Source organism: Punica granatum, chromosome 6 (assembly GCF_007655135.1).
Source record: "Punica granatum isolate Tunisia-2019 chromosome 6, ASM765513v2, whole genome shotgun sequence".
NCBI lineage: Eukaryota > Viridiplantae > Streptophyta > Magnoliopsida > Myrtales > Lythraceae > Punica > Punica granatum.
Window position 1 is genome coordinate 24,299,207 of NC_045132.1, and position 19,660 is coordinate 24,318,866.

At 38.4% G+C, this 19,660-nt stretch overlaps 3 protein-coding genes across 6 annotated transcripts; all 3 read left to right on the forward strand.

Moving 5' to 3' along the window:
- The first annotated feature begins 2,482 nt into the window (after positions 1–2,482).
- Positions 2,483–6,403, forward strand: LOC116211947 (probable serine/threonine-protein kinase PBL16). Its single transcript, XM_031546495.1, has 6 exons — positions 2,483–3,308; positions 4,036–4,343; positions 4,875–5,010; positions 5,115–5,251; positions 5,388–5,511; positions 5,735–6,403. Exons 1-6 carry the CDS (start codon positions 3,245–3,247, stop codon positions 6,124–6,126), a joined length of 1,161 nt encoding a protein of 386 aa, XP_031402355.1. The 5' UTR covers positions 2,483–3,244; the 3' UTR covers positions 6,127–6,403.
- A 4,845-nt stretch (positions 6,404–11,248) lies between these two features.
- LOC116210444 (WRKY transcription factor 18-like) lies at positions 11,249–13,293 on the forward strand. Of its 4 annotated transcripts, none has more exons than XM_031544312.1 (3): positions 11,249–11,417; positions 12,445–12,572; positions 12,681–13,293. In XM_031544312.1, the coding sequence occupies exons 2-3, from the start codon at positions 12,481–12,483 to the stop codon at positions 12,931–12,933; spliced, it is 345 nt and encodes a 114-aa protein (XP_031400172.1). In that variant the 5' UTR covers positions 11,249–11,417; positions 12,445–12,480; the 3' UTR covers positions 12,934–13,293. The 4 variants fall into 4 exon arrangements, with proteins under 4 accessions (XP_031400172.1, XP_031400171.1, XP_031400173.1 ...); XM_031544311.1 differs by having other exon boundaries at positions 11,249–11,407; XM_031544313.1 differs by lacking the exon at positions 11,249–11,417 and adding an exon at positions 11,532–11,796.
- Positions 13,294–14,633: 1,340 nt separating this feature from the next.
- On the forward strand, positions 14,634–18,685 carry LOC116211523 (ruBisCO large subunit-binding protein subunit beta, chloroplastic). The gene is made up of 14 exons (XM_031545957.1): positions 14,634–14,848; positions 15,016–15,268; positions 15,386–15,511; positions 15,810–15,947; positions 16,044–16,139; positions 16,260–16,502; positions 16,601–16,835; positions 16,979–17,148; positions 17,233–17,310; positions 17,397–17,468; positions 17,553–17,657; positions 17,746–17,838; positions 17,919–18,011; positions 18,283–18,685. The coding sequence occupies exons 2-14, from the start codon at positions 15,029–15,031 to the stop codon at positions 18,418–18,420; spliced, it is 1,827 nt and encodes a 608-aa protein (XP_031401817.1). The 5' UTR covers positions 14,634–14,848; positions 15,016–15,028; the 3' UTR covers positions 18,421–18,685.
- The last annotated feature ends 975 nt before the right edge of the window (positions 18,686–19,660 follow it).

Genomic DNA, 19,660 nt, shown 5'->3' on the forward strand with positions numbered 1-19,660 from the left:
TATCAATTATGAAGAATAATATATTTTCTCCCACTCCATCACTGTCTTTGCCGCTGCTGCATGGAGTTAAACGGTCCTCCAGGATCATACTGTCACCTCCAAGAGATCAGCCATGGAAATTCAGGGCCCCGCCACCCACTTAAATTAGCACGAAAGCATTCCCAGAAAATGGGCTTTCATGGTCTCCTTCCACTGGCCAAAGATCCCATCACAAGAGGATAAACGACCATATCTTTTATTATTTTTATAAGAAGGATATTCTGATTTCGTCCGACTAACCGTGCGAACACCCTATAAAACTATAGGATAGGTAAATTCGGTCACATGCCATGAAGGTGGTCTAAGCCCAATAGAGAGTATTTTCTTGCATAGCGTTCGGAGCATGATTTAAATTTGAAATTTCTCTTCAATCGTAACACTCTTTAATTATCAATCAATCCTATTGGATTGATAAACAATCACATCACTCGAAGCATCAAGAATAGTCACCCCTGGGGAGAAATTCCGTGCTTGCTTGGAACTTTTATCGTGACACAATCAATCATATCAACGTCTGGAACATAACGGGATAAGGTACGGAAAGGGCCCTAGCTGGAACCGGAGTAAAATAAAGCCGAACCTATGTGAGCTTGGTAATATAGCCATGACCTGGTCCCGTTTCTTGAGCCCTGGCGCGAGAAACTGAATGGAAATGGATTCTTATCCATGCCAATAGCGAAAAGACCCACATAATAGGGGTGCCAAGTACGATTCTTGGTACATGATTTGGATCTTGGATTCGATATGACGGGGAAAACCGAACTGAAGCACCAATAGTTTCGGGATCGACTGTCTGTTTCATGCACTTTCTGATTGGATGCCATTCCTCCGAGTCTCAGCAAGTTGCTGAGAAAATTGAGTCTATCAAGAAAAGAATGGATGCTATCAGAATTATTGCTAAATATCCTCTAACAAATATTCTTAAATATCGGCTCGTAGATACACGAGTGCGTATGTCACTATCATTATTCCTATCGGATCATGAATCTAACATGCCGCGCTGAATCACGAGTCGGATAACATTCTCCTCGAGAGTGATCCAACAAAATTGCACTCCGAGCACCAGAAATACCTCTTTTTTTAAAAGAAAATTAAAAATTTAATCTTTTTTAACAGAAAATAAATGCAGCCCGCCGAGTTCGCATGTCATTGCAGCAGCAGCGCATAGTTCCACTCTCCTTTGGCCTGAATTTGAACGACGGATTGACCACCAAGAGCGACAGTAGGACTAACCAAATCTTCAAAAAAGGGGTCGGGATCAATACGGAGTGTGATTAGAACAGCCTCTTATGTGTGTAGATAATATGTCACGCTCCCTTGCTAACTACAAGAGGAATTCCGAATCGAAGAACAGTTGCTTTACCACTTCGAACCCAACCCTATACGGCAAATAAATAGTCTACACGCAGCTTCAACAGTCCATGATTCATTAAGTGGGACGACATTTAAATTTAACAGTTACAAGGTCCCATTCCTAGAGAGTGAGCGAGATGTTAACATGCTATTAACATACTATTAACAGCGGAAAGGCTACAAAGAGATCTGCCGGCCCCTAGGAATTGAAAAGGAACGAATGCATTATTTAATCCCCTCCTTTTCCATAAGAATCACTGGTTAAGATTCGACTTAGTAACCTGCCGACCATCGACGAAGATCGACGGCATTCAAGGACAAATCCTCGTGGAAATTTCCAAGAAACATTGTTGACTCTTCAACCGTTTTCATGTACCGTCCTTCGCTTTTTTTTTTTCTTTTTTTTTTTTGGGAACAACTCGTTTTTATCGTCATGTCTTGACTTTTCAACATTGATATGGATAAAACAAAATTACACGCGGTAAGTTGTTGCCAATTTAACATCACGGCATAGCAAACGGACAGCGGCTCCAATTAATTTCGAGACGACTTCAGGATTTATTATCGTGTTTCCCGTCTTCGCGGTCACCATCAATTAAAATGTTTATCGTCTAAAACAGACCATAAGATGAGATAGATCAAAAAATTTTTATGGAGTGTGGAAGAGCAGCACGAGCACTGTGCCATTACCCAATGTTTATTTGATTGGATCCTCCCACCAGTGGCCATGAAAAGATAGCAAAATTGAATATTCTTCCCTTTTCTCCCATTAAAGTTTTATTTTATTTATTTATTTTTTTGGGGAAATTATTAATTGTTTTTTTTTCCAAATAATAAAAATAAGGATGAGGGAGCTCGGGGTGGGTATGGGTGGTTGCACAAATTTCTCCTATTGGGTGTCTGCGTTGTTTTCTGGTTCTTGGAGGAGAGGAAGATGGAGTGAGAAAAAAAGGTGATAAGGATTGGTGGGGGCTTCAGTAAGCGCACTAACTCTTATACATACACACACATATGTGTCAATGTATATGGATATACTTATCTCACCAGTTTCAACCCAAAATACAAAAATTCAGGGGGGGGGAACGTGCAAGGTCAATGATTGAAATGTCTATCCGACTTCATGTTCTGCTAGCTGTACATAGTTTCAATGGAAGCACAGAAAGCTCAACTTTTAAATGCCCGAAACAGGTTCGATAGAAGAAATTCCGAAGAATGATCCGGGTTTCTATCTCCTTACTCGAAAGCGCGTTAAAAATTTGGTTATTTCCTTCCATATTTTCAGGAGGAGTCTGCTAGTATTAGATGTTTGTTATCCTGCTTGAGTAGTTGGAAAATTGTTTTTCCCGGCACGGTTCAAGACTTGTTATGTTCAGTACCATAATGTTTTGAGATCAAATGTTTTTTGAGGAAAGAAGACGGGAAACTACTAAGAATTGGAAACTAAACTCAGTACAGTTGTGCTCCAAGTTCCGGATCAAAACAAAAACAGCTTCTGAGGTGGGCCCATTTCTGCCATGGCCAAGAATTAGCCCCCCAGTCCCCACCACCACCACCTCCACCACCACCACCACCATCACCACCACCACCTCAACACACTCTCACAACAGCAGAGACCAAAAGCCATCATTGCCCATCAAGAAATTCCCATTCCCTCTTCCCACCAGCACTTTGCAGCCTTTTCTGTGCCTGTACCTGTCTTGGTGGCTCCTGTCTTTGTTCTCACCTGCTCTGTCTCTGCCGAACCCGAAACCTCTCCAGGGGAGAAAAACTAGGCAGACAAAAGCTACGATTTTTGTGAGGGTGATGGCAAGAGGTTGGTGACTTGGGATTGACCTCTGGCCTGCTTGCTATAATGGGCAACTGCTTCTGCAGATGGGAGTCTTCAATCTACAGAGTTTCCTCCAACGCTAAGTCAGGTTGGTGTCTGTCTCTGCCATTAAAAAAAAAAAAGTTCCCTCTTTTACTGCTTTTTCTGCAGCTTCTGCATGTGGGTTTTTGAAATCATGCATTCTTGCCTGTAAATCATCAGCTGAACTGTGAGAAGCCTGAGCTTGTTGGAGATTTGCGTGAGCTGATTATTGAGTTTTATGAAGAGGGTTCTGTTGATTTCTCTCTCTGTATCAATCACTTCATGCCCTGTTCTTGCTCGTGTTTCTCCTTGTTTATGGGATTTGTGCAGATTGGCTCAATTTTCATTGAACTTTATCTTGCTTTTCCTCTCTTGCTGGGTAATTAGCTGTTATTTAGGAAAAGTGATCAAAGGTTGCTTTTTTGAAGTTGCAAAAGTTTAGGCCAACTCATGATGTGAGGTTGCAACTTTGGTATTCTTACGTAAGTGGTGCCTACCTTTTTCAGGGGAGTGCGTTGAAACTTATCTCTTCCAGAAATTTTTTAATTTATATCATTTTCCTTTTACTTCTACCTCATTTTCATTTTTGTACAATTCTGATGTGATTTTTCTCGAGAAACATTAGCTGTCCTCAGTTGTGGATTCACTGCAAGTGTTATGTCCTGCAATGAAATGTGAGCTGAGAATGGTCTTTATGCTAAATTGATGATAGCTGTAGGGGTAGGATTGTGCTTGTTGTTGCAGGATTGATATTCGGGTATGTTATGTGACGCTATCCCGATTTTTGTCTTCAGAATCTCCCAAATACGAAAGCCCATCGTCTAAATTACGGAAGGACGACAGTAAGTTACCATCGAATCCCGAGGAAGTAGAAGACTTGCGTCGCGATTCAGCTGCCAACCCACTGGTTGCGTTCACCTATAATGAACTGAAGATCATCACAGCCAATTTCAGGCAAGACCGGGTTCTGGGCGGAGGGGGATTCGGGAGCGTGTACAAAGGGTTTGTCACTGAGGATCTAAGGGAGGGGTTTCAGCCCCTTCAAGTGGCTGTTAAGGTCCATGATGGCGATAATAGTTATCAAGGTCACCGCGAATGGCTGGTGAGTCTATCTTGTTCAGTTGAGCCTTACTCCGGTGCTACATTCTGTCGCAACATGCCTGTCATACATTGCTTGGCATACCTTTATTGTGTTCATAAAGAATTGCGTTCTTTGGCATGGTAAGATAACATATTTCTTTTCAAAATAATAATGTCTTGACCAGTAGACCTCGAGTTTTGCCGATCCCCTGTTCCGACTTGCTTGCGGTTTGCTTCTGTTCTGTCTAATTCTAGATTTGTCTATACATGTCAAAGCTTGACTCATATGCAGTAGACACTGTTGGTGTGCCTTCCTACCAAATTGAGCTCGTACAGAAATTGGTTAGTTTAAAATTGTTTTGGAACACAGGTCTGGTTCTGCATGCTTTTGTACTGCATGATTCCTACTTCGGTGTGCATGTTTTAAGGACAGTTAATTACTTAATGGGTTAAACTAAAAAGCATACCGAGATTCTGCTTATCCTTTTACTTGGTAGATGAATATTCTGCTTCCTGTCAATTTTGAGCCATAATAACATTGGTGGGATGTTAGGCAGAGGTCATATTCTTAGGACAACTCTCTCATCCAAATCTCGTGAAGTTGATTGGGTACTGCTGTGAAGATGAACACCGTGTTCTAATTTACGAGTACATGGCTCGGGGTAGTGTGGAACATAACCTATTCTCCAGTAAGTGCATCTCAATCTTTCACTTTTTTCCAACGTCTAAGTAAATGGGCACTTGTTCAAGAGTCATCAGTTGTTTACAATTTGGAATCTCTCTTCATCTGCAGGAGTGCTGCTTCCTCTTCCATGGTCGATCAGAATGAAAATAGCATTCGGAGCTGCCAAGGGACTTGCCTTCCTCCATGAAGCCGCAAAACCAGTCATCTATCGGGATTTCAAGACTTCCAATATACTGTTAGACTTGGTTAGGAAATCGAAAGCTCGTGATCTTCTTTTGCTTTGTTTATGAGATTATCAAGAAGAAACCAGAAAACGTAACATCACTCCATCAGTAAGCTGTCACCTAACGATTGCAGCATTTGTGGGTTTTGATGAAACAGGACTACAATGCCAAGCTCTCAGACTTTGGTCTCGCAAAAGATGGGCCCGAGGGAGACAAGTCGCATGTTTCCACTCGAATAATGGGAACATATGGATACGCTGCTCCTGAATATATCATGACAGGTGATTGCTCTGTCAGCATTCATCAAAAGTTCTCTTACTTCTTAGACCCGGCCTAAAGAAAATTCCTTTGGACCATTTCAAATGGAGCATTCACTTATGTGGATCCTACAATTCATGCCGATCAGTTGTTCTGATTGACTTTAGTCTGAGAGAATCTTTCTACATGGGGCCTAGGCAAAGAATCCCGAGTGCTGTATGTTAATATGAGTCCATCTCCTTGCAGGGCATCTGACTCCGAGGAGCGACGTCTACAGCTTCGGGGTTGTCCTTCTGGAGCTCCTCACAGGGAGGAAATCACTGGACAAGTCGAGGCCCGCAAGGGAGCAGAACCTCACGGACTGGGTCCTCCCGCTGCTCAAGGAGAAGAAAAAGATACTCGACATTGTGGACCCGAGGCTCCAGGGGGATTACCCGGTCAAGGGGGTCCAGAAGGCTGCGATGCTCGCATACCACTGCCTGAACAGAAACCCGAAGGCGAGACCTCTGATGAGAGACATCGTCGACTCATTGGAGCCACTGCAGGTCCAAGACGAAGACTCGGCCCAGAAGACGACAATCACCATGATCAGCAGCGAGGTTTTAGAGACCGACACGAAAAGAAAAGATTTACAGTGAGCTTGGCATGGGTTTGTGCTCTCTTTTATTCCCTTTTTTTTTCGGTGATTTTCCGGTTTATATGCCAAATTTCCAAAATCCTTTATAACGGTACATAGGTTTCTTGGGGTGTTTGTAATTGTCAAGGTAAAAAAGAATGGTTTTGTTTTTAGGTAACTTCTGAAAAAAAAAAAAAGATGTTTACATTTTAGACAGTTTCTTTGATTGGTTTTCTTTCAGTACTTTACATACAGCAGATCAAAGTATGTACGAGACCTTGTGCCGGCATACTTCTCGAGCTCGAGCCCCTTCCTGCCTCAGCTTGCAGATTTTTGGAGGTGTGTTTTGAGTCGTTGTGCCTCGTTATGATTACTCAAACCTTTCTCGATTGCACCTAGGTGCCATGCATTATCCGTGCATTGCATGGATTTATTCTCATATATTTATACATTACACGTAATTAACTCAAAAATTAATAATTTTTACTACGTCGCCCATACGATTTCTTACTTTAATTTATCCAACTTTAGGTATTTTTATTGTTCTCAAAAAATTCTATTAATGAAAAACTTTAAAAAGAATAATTTCATTCAGTGTCTCTTTATTATTAATGTTTTTCTTATTTTCATTACATATTAAGTGCTTTCTTTTGAATATTTTATAATAGTCAAAATTATGAATTTAAAAATGTATTCTCACAATCTTGAAATCTCAAAAGTAATTGAACTTCTTGATATGTTTCACCTTCCGTTCTTTTACATAATCCACCCGAAAACAATTATTTTATTATTTATTACTAATTTTTATAAATTTATTAATATTAAATGTTTTAAGTTTATGCTTTGATTAATTATAAGTGTTTTAATTTATTTTTATTGCATTTAATTCAACTGCATTCATTACTTCTCGCGATATAATTTTATTATATATATATACACACACTAGTTTTAGTTTTTAGTCGTGCAATGCATGGATTATTGTTTAGAATGGCTATTTTTATATGAATTTTTAAAAATTTGGACATCACAATTGAATTTTTTCTTAATTTATATATATATATATATATTCTTAAATTGAAAGCATTTAAATATTAGTGTATATAATAGTACATTTAAAATAATTGAAAATAAATTATAACACCAAATATGGATAAAGAAAATGACATTACATAGAAAGTATATCACATTTCCTTAAATATTATATTTTAAAAAATTGTAATAAATGATCTCCATGTATTTCGTAAAGAAAAATAGAAGCACAAATCATCTATTTTTGTTAATTTTTAAATAGATTTATCTATTATTACTATTTCAAAGTGTTCAATTTTTAACGTACTTGTTGTATATAGTAGATTTTTATTTTAGTTACTAATTATGTCGAAAATTTTTCATAAGTATTCATTTTAAGAAATTATATTTTTTATAAATAAATTTTAAGATTACATATTTTAAATCGAGAATATGCTTGTATTATGAAATTATTAAGTATTTAATAATTTATGTGCATTTAATAATTTAATCCTAATCCATATGTATTTATAATCGTTTATTTAAATATTTATCTTTATAATATTATATCATAGATAAAGTTACTTTACCACCCCTGATCCGATTGGTACAAGAATCTCTTTAAAAATGTCAAAAAATCCAAAAAATATGTCCAATTATTCTCGTAATAATTCTTTCAAGTGAAAAAAAAAACCCTTATGATACTCGTGTATAATAAAATTACACCTCGTATCATTAGGAGCAGTCAAGGGAATAAATAGAATGATTTTAAGGAGCATTTAAACAAACTCTGGTCTCGCATTTCCCCTTGGTCGATCGGATTGCCATCATCGCAAGTTTTCGTACTTCCTTCGAAAAATACAAAAGCCATGAAATTAACAAATGAAATTAAGGATTCCCGGGAAAGATATGGAGCAAAGCAATCGCAATATAGGAGGGTACGTAGAAGCATACAAAAGCCATGAAAGACCACGAATATAAAATCCCGACCCCAAGCGAGCTGAACCGATCTTATAAGTTGGTTTAGGTGATTTTACACATTTTTTTCTTCAATTAGGATTTCGGTTTCATGCATGTCCTCCTTTTGAATGGAAAAAAAAAATTCAGGATTATGAAAGTTTTATCCTTTTACGACGATTCAACTCGAACTTGAATTAGTCGAGATTCTTGGCATCAGAATTACAGTTGATGCACACTCGAAGAAAGTAGTATAAACTTATGAGCAATATTTATCTTTGATTGATACATATATCCGACTGATGCATATGAGTGATCCACAACCTTATAATTGTGTCACTCATGGACCAAAGGTCCACCAAATTCAATCTCGATCTCGCAGTCGCAATCGCAATCGCAATCGCAGGCGAATGGGTCGATGACGTCGGCAGAGTGACGCCAGCTCCAATTGTCTGGTCCATATATTATTATTGTATCGTCCCTATCCGTCTTGGTCCACTATCAGTATCAACGCATTTGGCTCCTCGGTCCTTTCGCCTTCACCCCCACTTTTCATTTTTCATACACAATTTACCCTTTTTTTTTTCCCTTATTAGTGGATATAAAAAATTAAAAGAAAATTTTGTCAATCACAATGAAAACCCCTGATCCATTGAAAGAACATGGGAAGATAAGTACGATAGCACGAGATCTTCATATTATGCCGAAAATACCTTAATTCCGAACGAGAAGGTACACCACGGAATCACACCTGATATTTCTTGGGAAACAATTTTTTCTCTTGTAGTAATATTGGTACGTGCCGGTGAGGGCAGGGGTCTTCATAAAAGTTTCGAGGATCCCGATACTTAGCAACACGTGGAGTCATAGCATACGTCTCAAAAACATGTGGGGCCCCACCTCCTTTTCTTCCCTTTCGGTTCCTTTCGTGCTTTGAAGAAATTTGGTTGATAGATGGATAGATAGACAGACATACATGTGAGCTATATAATTTCTCCATAGTCATGGAAGAATCTTAACTATTCAACCGACCAAGAAGTCAAGTTCATTTTGTGAGATTGCTAAGCCAAATGAGTCGTGGAAGAAACGGAGAAAGAAACGTTGGACTTTTATATTTCTTTCGGATAATTGACTAATAGAATGAGAAAGAGATTACTACATCACGTGTGTATTTCAAACGTTATAATTCGAGGTAATACATCGTGTGTGTATTTCAAACATTGTGAGAAAATACATGCGATCGAATTTAATATGGCACGTTTGTGTATAGCGCGACTTGCAAGGCATATGAATATCATAATGTTATGACCAAATGAGTTAGTAAGTCATCATCATATATATATATCTATATATATTCTCCGTGAAGGTTGCAGCTATAACTGCGTACATGCTGGGGTCCATTCGCCTGATAGGACAAAAACAGTGAATTTCCCCTATAAAATTATAGGACCATATATTATGCATAATCATACATATACTTGGGACTATCCAAGTAATATGGTTTTTTTTATAATATAATTAATTAATGTGGTTTATATTATAGTACAAACCCATCATTTGAATTTAGGAGGGTGGACTCCTCAAGGAGGCAAATATGATGATAGTTTCTTCGAATTAGAAGGATGAATATAAGGAATTTCATAAAAAATTCAACGGTAATTATGTACTAAAGTTTCATTTGAGCATGAAAAATTTAGGGGCAACTGCCTCCCTTCAATCCATTTATGTTTGTATTAGAAAGAAAAATGAAAAAGTGAAAAAACAGATATATATATATATATATATATGTCAATATCATGACCTATTATTAATTACTAGTGATCGACACCCACGTGTTACCATGGGTTGAAAATTTTTTTATCAATTTTTTATATAGCCTGTGTAATAATAATCAATATAGATTATAATTAAAGTAATGATAAAACTATTTATATATAAAAATTATAACTCTTGACGATAGTAAATAATTTAAATTTTCAATAAATATTGTTCTCATTAATATTTCATTGGTGTAAAGTGTAACATTATTTTCCAATAATCTTAACTTGAATTTTCAATATTTTTAATTAGAAAGCGATGACCAAAATATTAAAGGACATAAGTGGTTCGTTAATTTTGAGTGGACGAACCTTACATGCAGTAAGAATTTGATATTCATTGAAAGTATCTTATTGTGAAGTTACAGTCAATAGTCATGCGAGAATTTATCTCAATCAACATGCTTTTATAACTATGCGTTTCAATGAAAAAAATGGCATTTTTAACGTCACAAATAAAATATAAATGACTTAATTTTGGTGATAAATTCAAATAGGCTTTTCACCAATGTTGGTTGATTTTACATTATTCGACACTTAATTCTTTAGGCATGGTCTCGCAGTGCAAGCTTTTTAATTAGTGAAAATCCATGATCGAAAGAGCTTCATCCTTTAGTAAGTCGACTTCTCTTGGACTTAAATAAATCGAACGAATTGAGTTTGCTAAATAGTAGGTGGCGTACATAGAAAAAAAGCTTTTTATATTTCAATTAGATAAAAAGATATGGAAAACAACATAAAAGGAAAAATAATTGAAGTCGGATTATTAAGACGTTAAATTTAAGGATAATGAGTAGTGTACGCCCAAAAGAGTTTTGTATAAACAATTAAAACTATGTTTAAATTAAATTAAAAAATTTTAATTAAAAGAAAGAATTTTAAATTATCAAAAAACTATTTAAACAAAGAGAAAGGTGGTCCTGCCTGTGAGTGGGGAAACCTACCATATTGAGCCAATCTCTCTTGAATTTAAATAAATTGGACGAATTCACTTTGCTAAATAGGAGGTGGCCTACATAGAAAAAAAAGAGTTTGTATATTTAAATTAGATAAAAAAGATTTGAAAGATATCGTAAAAGAAAAAATAATTAATGTAATACTAATAGACCTTGAATTTAAGGATGAATACAGAAAAAAAAATTTGTATTTATAAAAAAACTATTTTTAATTAAAATAAAGAATTATAAATAATTTAAAAAGTTAAAAAAGAGTAAGGCGGGTCCCGCTTGTGAGTGGGAAAGCCACCATACTCGCTGGCTCCTTGAGACGGACCATCATTCATTGTTATTATAATAATAAAATGATATATATATATATATATATATATATATGTATGTGTATTTAATTAAGGCATCGGACTTTCTCAGGCAGCTTTCTTTCATAATTTTCTAAGGGCTATGTGAGTTTTTCTTTTGGGGAGCATAACATAACACAGAAGGAGAAGCCATGGGAGAAGCTTCCTCCTCCTCATCACTCAGCTCCCAAATCAGCAGCAGCCGCCACCGCCTCCTCCATGTTAATGTATGTCTATGTACGTCTCTTTCCAGTAATCTTCTTCTTCTTCTTCGTCGTCGTTGGAAAAGCACCCTCGTATGTTGTTTGTGTGCTTTCTCAGAAGACTGTCTGAAAATGACTGACAGACATAAAGTTACAAGTGGATAATATATAGTTAACCCTAGCTTAGATAACCCCATTTTTCTCTATGTCTATTTCGCTCGTAATTTCCCAGAACCAACTCATCAGATCTCTCAGCTTGGAAAAAACATTCGTATCTTACTTATAAATAGCTGCTTAATTGTGTTGGGTGCCGCCATGTCCATGTTAAAGTTTTAGGATCTGCATGCACGCACCGATAAATCAGCTGAAGGTTTCTTCATTTTTCTATGTTCATCTGTTTATGAGTAGCAGCTGTAAGTATCAATTTCTCCGTATACGTATTTTTATCAGATCTGGGCTTCCGGGGCAGATTGGACTTGAATACGGTGCTCAGATCTGGAAATTACTTCTGATTGGATTCCAAAACCCTAACCTGTTTTCGAAGAAGTTCTTGTGATGCTCTTCTGATATGATCGAGCTTCGTGAGCCTTCTATCACTTCTTTCCCTATTCTTGACTGTCTTGTTAGACCCTTATGGGGAGGGAACTGTGATCAATTTAATTATCAAACTTCTTTTGCTGCTTATGGTTTTTCAGTAATAACCTATTTCGCGAATTCGGAAACTAAAGATATAGAGATTAATTGATTAGCAAATTCGAGGTTATCTACATACATATAGATGTATACAGTCCCACCAATATAGATATATATGCATATATATTAATCATCGTCATCTCTCATTTTTTTCATTAACATTAACATAGTGTAGATTACAAAGTCAAGATGATGATGTATAATAACTGAATGAAAATGATGATATACAGATGATATAGAGATGTATTATCTTCACTGCACTGCACCTTCGGTTAATGCTAATGTATGTCTTCGGGCATATTCATCGATGTAAGAAAGTACATTGTGACCTTCTTAGGTAAATCTATTAATGTCTATTAATTATGTAGGGAAACTGAGGCTCAATACAGTTTAAAGGACCATATATGGAAGGTAATAGGGCACCGGAATTACCTGCAGATGGTTATGAATGGAAAAAATACGGCCAGAAGTTCATCAGAAATATCGGAAAATTCAGGTGCGTGCGTGCATATACATATAATTCTTTCATATCAATTATTTCATGCTTCAATTTAACACGTGCTCTCTCTCTCTCTTCCTGATATTCTGATGGTGGATGCTGCAGGAGCTATTTCAAGTGTCAAAGAGCTAACTGCAATGCGAAGAAACGAGCTGAGTGGTCTGCCTCGGAACCAGGCGATCTACGGGTCGTTTATGAAGGGATCCACACCCATGGAGGGCCGCCTTCAGGTCCAGATTCGGGCTCGTCGCAGGGTGGCTCCTCAGCCGATGCCAACCGCTACAACCTGCTGACACAGGTGTTGGGAGACCAAACACCACCTCATGACCCTAGTCAGACCGGACACCAATACAACTAAACTGGCTAAGAAGTTACTATCCCCGCATTTCTCTGATCAGCTTATGGAGATGACCCAAGCTCTCTGAGAATAATGTCGCCGGCTTCTCTATTTCGGATATCAGCAAAATGGACTTATCATGCCAAGCATGTCGATGGATAGAGTACTAATTAATAGAAGAATCGAGTGCATAATACTGCAGAAGTACTTTATCAAAGTACACGTGCATATACGAATGCAATAATATTCTAATTTTTGTTAACGAGATATATAACATACGATCTTGTGACTTAAATACCGTGTCGATCGGCTTTCAGATCTAATTTGTACACTTCTTTCTTTGTTTTTCCAGGTGTTCTATGCTAAGTACATTGCACATTACAATGGGACCTGCATGGTGTTGTCATCAGGCATCAGTTATATATAAAATTGGCCGAATAACAAAACCAGAAGTGAAAATTATATGCAGATGATGAGTATATAGAGATATATAGTTTACAAATTGAATTTCCTTTTTGGTGTAGTAATCAAGATTTGATTGATTTATAATATAGTCTAATTCCTTTTCGAGATTAATTCAACACGATCATGGAATTACAAATTCAAATGGAAAATGACATTAGATTAATAAATTAATTAAATGTTAGAAAATCTCATGTAGTTCAGCCGGCACAAGTACGCTGAGTTGACCATTTTTTTCCGACCATTGGACTGATTCTAGAAAGCCATCGTCGCCGCTATCGAAACAGAACCGAATGAAAAGAAACCTTATTAATTGTCAAAAGGCTTCCATGGGCAATAGCTGTCGACCTTCCTGACCAAATTAAAAAATTTCCCCGCTATCATTGCGCTATGGTAAGGAAGAAATTTCATATTCGATATTCATAATGAGATATTAAGATTTTTATTTCAATATATTATATCAATGAGTATCACTTGTAACAAAATAAAAATAAAAATCCCCGCTATAGAAACTTCTGCCTAACGCTTTATTTAACTTCGCTCCATTCTAACTATAAATAATTATATTTATTTGAAATTGTAATGATTGTATTGTTGAATTATGGAGAAAAATAGGAAAAAGTAATGAATAGTTAAGAGAAAGTAATGATTGTGTTGTTGAATTGTGGAAAAAGTGATAAATAGTTGAGAGAATTTAATATTAAAAATTAAATTGAATGGTTAAAAAAATTGAAAAAAAAAAAGTAATAATCATATTGTTGAATTAAAAATAAGTAGAGTTAAGTGGAATAAAATTAAAAAAAAAACTCCAAAATCAAACATGCCCTAAATCACCTTCCTTAGCGCAGTAACACTCTGATCAAGCTTCGACTTTCGCGGTTCACAAAAACCCCTCCGGTCTGCGCCCTGCCGCAACCCAATGGGCCAAGGCCCAAGATTCACCCGATGAAAGTGGTTGTTGTAGGCCATACACGAGAAGCTCAAGATTTTGCTAGCGCCGGGTGTCGTACGAAAGATCCCTAATCAATGGTTCCCTTTCCTCGACACGATAGTTAATGATACCAAAAACCCGATCGTCGTCCCGTCCCGAGCTCCCGATGCTTGAGCAAATTGGGGCCTCGAAGCCGGCCCATTAGTTTAGAACTTGGGCCGGCGTCTGGACTATTCGGCCCAGTGTGAAGGCCGGTGGGCCCGCCCGTGCGGGAGGAGAAGGGCGGGGGCGGGCGGGGACGTCCCGATAAGTTCTAGAGAGTTCGGACGTGCGACAAGGCAAAGCGGCAGTGGTTCGAAAATTGGACGGCCGAGATTCCCCGGAAGCTTCAAGAGCTTAACGAAGCTTCCAGCCTTTATATGATATCCCCACCGAAAACCTAGCAGTGTCTTCCCCGAGAGCAGAGCAGAGGCACAGCACAGCGATAAACCGCTCGGCGCCATCTTATCCGAACCCTAACGCCTCGTCCTCTGCCCTCTGACGGTAAGTTCATGCATGCTGTCATTGAACCGTCTGCGCTTCCGGAGCTCAGTTTGAAGCAGCAGTTTCGTCCTTCAATGGAGGAATGAGCTGGTTGATGTAAGATGGAGGAATTGCTGGTTCATAGTGTTTTGATCTTGACGAGCTTTCCGTGCAATCGTGTTTTTCAGGTCAGGGGAATACATGGCATCAACTTTCATTACCATGTCTTGCGCTGGTTCCATGGCTGCACCCAGCTGCAGTGTTATGGATAAGAAGCTGGCGGTTTCTTCGGAGAAGCTGTCATCTCTTTCCTCCATTTCCTCGTGCAACTTCGGACGAAGGCGGAGCGTCGCGCTCAGGAAATCGCGGGATCCTAAAATCTGTGCCATGGCCAAGGACTTGTATTTCAACAAGGATGGTTCAGCTATAAAGAAGCTGCAAGTGAGTCTCGTCCTATGTCATTTGGCTCATTTCTGTGTTGTGTGTGCAATCGCTGAGGCAGCTCTGCATTCTGGCTTCTCTGAGCTTACGTTTCCCTTGTTTTTGTTTCTTCAATAGAATGGCGTGAACAAGCTTGCAGATTTAGTGGGGGTTACTCTTGGTCCCAAGGGAAGAAACGTCGTCCTAGAGAGCAAATACGGCTCGCCTAGAATTGTTAATGACGGCGTGACTGTGGCCAGAGAGGTATCATTGACACTACTCTCTTTTACTGTATTATTATATACTAGTTTGTTGGACATGAACATCAATTGGGTTTCTGCATGAATGTTCCATTTCTTACCAATGTGACTTTGTTTTTTGAGCATGTGTTCTGTAGAATTTTTTGGGAACCTAAATTTTCTGGTTTTTAAGGTGTGAAACATATGTGCCTTAAGTGGACAATAGATGTTATATGTGTGAAATGTTTTTATTGGGGTCAGCTCCGGTGACATCTGGTTAGTTAGGTGAATTCACGGTTGATGCTGTCACCTTGTTTTCCCAGGTCGAATTGGAGGATCCTGTTGAAAACATTGGTGCTAAGCTAGTGAGGCAGGCAGCTGCCAAAACCAATGATCTGGCTGGAGATGGAACGACAACATCTGTTGTTCTGGCTCAGGGTCTTATTACTGAAGGTGTCAAGGTATACCCTTTAAAATTTTGTGTAATTGGACCTAACTGAATGACGTCGAAGCAGTTTTGAGACCATTTGGTTTGCTGACTGTGTCAATTAAAACAGGTGGTGGCAGCTGGTGCAAACCCGGTTCTCATTACTCGAGGCATTGAGAAAACGGCCAAGGCTCTGGTAGCTGAGCTGAAATCAATATCAAAGGAGGTACTTCAGTTGTTGCTTTTCACCTTTCCTTGTTGATACTGAAATGGGATTTTGTTATTTGGTTGAAATTTCTTAAGACGGTTATCTTCCTAACTGCTGCGAGTTTGGATGTTATTCTAGGTGGAAGACAGTGAATTGGCCGATGTTGCTGCAGTTAGTGCTGGAAACAACTATGAAGTGGGAAACATGATAGCCGAGGCTTTGAGTAAGGTTGGCCGAAAGGGAGTTGTGACCCTTGAAGAGGGAAAAAGTGCAGAGAACAGTCTTTATGTTGTCGAAGGAATGCAATTTGATCGTGGTTACATCTCACCATACTTTGTCACTGACAGTGAGAAAATGGCAGTTGAATATGAAAACTGCAAGGTGATTATCGCAAAATTCGCGATTATTTAGTGTTGTGTGCTTGGAGAGGGAATGCAGTATTTTTGTTAGTTGTCTTATTGTTTGTTTCGGCGATGCAGTTGCTCCTTGTTGATAAAAAGATCACAAATGCAAGGGACCTCGTTAACATCTTGGAAGATGCTATCAGAAGTGGCTATCCAATCATCATAATAGCAGAGGACATTGAACAGGAAGCTTTGGCAACTCTTGTTGTGAACAAGCTAAGAGGTTCATTGAAAATTGCTGCTCTCAAGGCCCCAGGATTTGGTGAGCGCAAGAGTCAGTACCTCGATGACATTGCTGTATTGACTGGAGGTACTGTTCATTTCTGGTGTCTGTTTCTACTTTGTTGATACATATACTTGGAACTATGATTTCCTTGATGTTATTCACAGAATGTACTTTGGTGGAACACCTGATAAGTTGCTCCCATTATTGATGGGTTTACTGTAATGCAGGAACGGTGATTCGAGATGAGGTGGGGCTCTCCCTTGATAAGGCTGGCAAGGAAGTTCTGGGTCATGCTTCTAAGGTAGTGCTTACCAAGGACACGGCAACCATTGTGGGTGATGGAAGCACCCAGGAAGTTGTAACCAAGAGAGTTGCTCAGATTAGAAATCTTATTGAGGTAAAGCCTTTCCCTCCCTCCTTTCCCCTCTCAATTGCTTCGTCAGTTTTGGGCACTAGATTAATTGTGTATCTATTCAAGCAGGCTGCAGAGCAGGAATATGAAAAAGAGAAACTTAATGAGAGAATTGCAAAGCTCTCTGGTGGTGTTGCAGTCATACAGGTTAGCTATCCGTCAGTTGACGTTTTTGCTCTCCCATGGTTGATATTATTCTGCGCTTACTATTGATTGGCTATCAACGTGTGAAGGTTGGAGCTCAAACCGAGACCGAGCTGAAGGAAAAGAAACTGAGGGTGGAAGATGCTCTCAATGCGACAAAGGTAGGATCTTGCTTATCTTAAATATTGCTAAGAATGCTTCCCCTCTTGATATTGGAAAGTGAAACTAATATTTTCAAATACCAGGCCGCTGTTGAGGAGGGTATTGTTGTAGGAGGTGGATGCACATTGCTTCGACTTGCATCCAAGGTTGACGCCATTAAGGAGACACTTGAAAATGATGAGGAGAAGGTAAAGCTGCTTGTAGGAATACGTTGTTGCAACTTAGAATGTTCGAAGGGTCTTGGCAGTATCTTATGCTGGTTTGAACTGCTTTTAGGTTGGGGCGGAGATTTTGAGGAGAGCACTGAGTTACCCTCTGAAATTGATCGCAAAGAACGCTGGTGTGAATGGAAGTGTTGTCAGTGAGAAGGTAAAGATGATCCCTGAAAAGCTAGCTAACCACTGAAGATTTATCTTGCTTGTTCTTAATGGCCGAGTTTCCTCTCGCAGGTTCTCTCGAGCGATGATCCTAGATATGGATACAATGCTGCCACTGGGAAGTATGAGGATCTTATGGCTGCTGGAATTATCGATCCGACCAAGGTGAGTCCTAGTGGTGGTGTGTTGCCATTAGCTCTGGTTAACTTCCAGTTTTATCTCAGCATCTAGTGATGAAATAAAATTATTGCTCCAAGAGCACCAGCCACCTTAATGCCAGAGCCTATAGCCCATAAATCGCACGACTTAGACCCTAATATTCCCACGTGTGATCAGAGCATTGCCATTTGGGGATCATATGATGATTTCTATTAGCTTTCCAGTGCAGACTATTCTTACACAGTTGAATAATTGTACTACTTATGCATTTGAGCAGGTTGTCAGGTGTTGCCTGGAGCATGCTGCCTCTGTTGCCAGGACATTCTTGATGTCCGACTGCGTGGTGGTCGAGATCAAGGAGCCTGAACCTGTGCCTGCCGGGAACCCGATGGACAACTCGGGATACGGATACTAAGGGAGCGTCTTGAGGAGGTTTAAATTCCGCAAGGAGGAGAAACCTCAAAGCCGATGGGTGCGCCTGCTCCATCTTCTTAGTGTGTTTTGTAAATGTAGGCATTGAGATTGATATCGTCACCGACATAAAGGTTAAACTCCCGGGGGAAGGGCTAGCTTTCCCGGGTGCGGCTTGTGCTAGTTTCAACTAATGGATTATTGAAAATTTTTTAATGTTAGAATTCTCACCTGAGTCTGCTTCCTGTCTCACATGTTGTTTATACGCCCGACATTTGGTCTTTGCTGCCTTTACCTATTATTTATGTTTTATTGCTAACATGAAGGCATCGGACAGACCTCTATCTATGTACGTTCCAATTGAGCTGTGTTAAACGATCTGGATGGTGGAACGTCATACCTAAGGCCCGACGAGGACGTGAAAGATCTCATGAGAATACGAGCTTAACATTGGAGTGGCTTCAGGGGGGCAAATAAGGTTTTGGAAATATCAGGACCTGTTTGGTTTCATGATGTGATTTTAAAATCATGATTTTAATTTTAATTTTACTCATTACATAATAAAAATACACGTTTTTCAAGTCAAATTTATAATATTATTTCATTTGTCTTTTTTCACAATCAAAATTAAAATCAAGTTTAGTTTAACTCTGAAGCCAAACGCTCTCTCAATATCCCTTTTTAAAGGATAAAAGAGCTGCTTAAGAAATCGATGATTAATGGTTTTGGCTTATGAGTTGGTTCTCTCTTGAGGATTAATATTTTCTTAGCGAGAAACGTCACGCATGCTGGACGAAGATCTTAAATTTGCTGGGCAAATGCATGTAACATATAATCGCAACGAATATAGATTAGTGGGACAAATTGTTATTTTAGAGTTTCATAGGAAACGAATTTCATTTTTATTTTTAAAAATTTTAAGATATATAAATATACATCATAAGACAAGGTTATTATTATCTCGTTTTTGAGCTTTTTTTTAGCTGACTTTTTTACATTTTAAAACATATAGATATAGATTTATAAAACTAACCATTATTTGTCTCATTTTAGAAAGGGACACTTTCGATTTTTCAAACAATTCTATAAATAAGGTAGTAGCTACAAAACTAAACTTTCACTCGAATAATAGTGTAAGATATAAGATACAAGATTTTATAAAAAGATTCAAATAAAACAAATAACGTAAAATCATATTTACTTCTCAAAAAATAAATTAGATAATTTTTTTTTGTCAATAAATT

Excerpts from the sequence above, each read along its gene's own strand:
- LOC116210444 (XM_031544312.1), top strand. The coding sequence starts at position 12,481 with ATGGAAGGTAATAGGGCACCGGAATTACCTGCAGATGGTTATGAATGG. Across the intron at positions 12,573-12,680 it reads AGAAATATCGGAAAATTCAG|GAGCTATTTCAAGTGTCAAA; the intron begins GTGCGTGCGTGC and ends TGGATGCTGCAG.
- LOC116211523 (XM_031545957.1), top strand. The coding sequence starts at position 15,029 with ATGGCATCAACTTTCATTACCATGTCTTGCGCTGGTTCCATGGCTGCA. Across the intron at positions 16,503-16,600 it reads TTGAATATGAAAACTGCAAG|TTGCTCCTTGTTGATAAAAA; the intron begins GTGATTATCGCA and ends TCGGCGATGCAG. Across the intron at positions 17,658-17,745 it reads TTGAAAATGATGAGGAGAAG|GTTGGGGCGGAGATTTTGAG; the intron begins GTAAAGCTGCTT and ends AACTGCTTTTAG.
- LOC116211947 (XM_031546495.1), top strand. The coding sequence starts at position 3,245 with ATGGGCAACTGCTTCTGCAGATGGGAGTCTTCAATCTACAGAGTTTCC. Across the intron at positions 3,309-4,035 it reads TTCCTCCAACGCTAAGTCAG|AATCTCCCAAATACGAAAGC; the intron begins GTTGGTGTCTGT and ends TTTTGTCTTCAG. Across the intron at positions 5,512-5,734 it reads TCCTGAATATATCATGACAG|GGCATCTGACTCCGAGGAGC; the intron begins GTGATTGCTCTG and ends ATCTCCTTGCAG.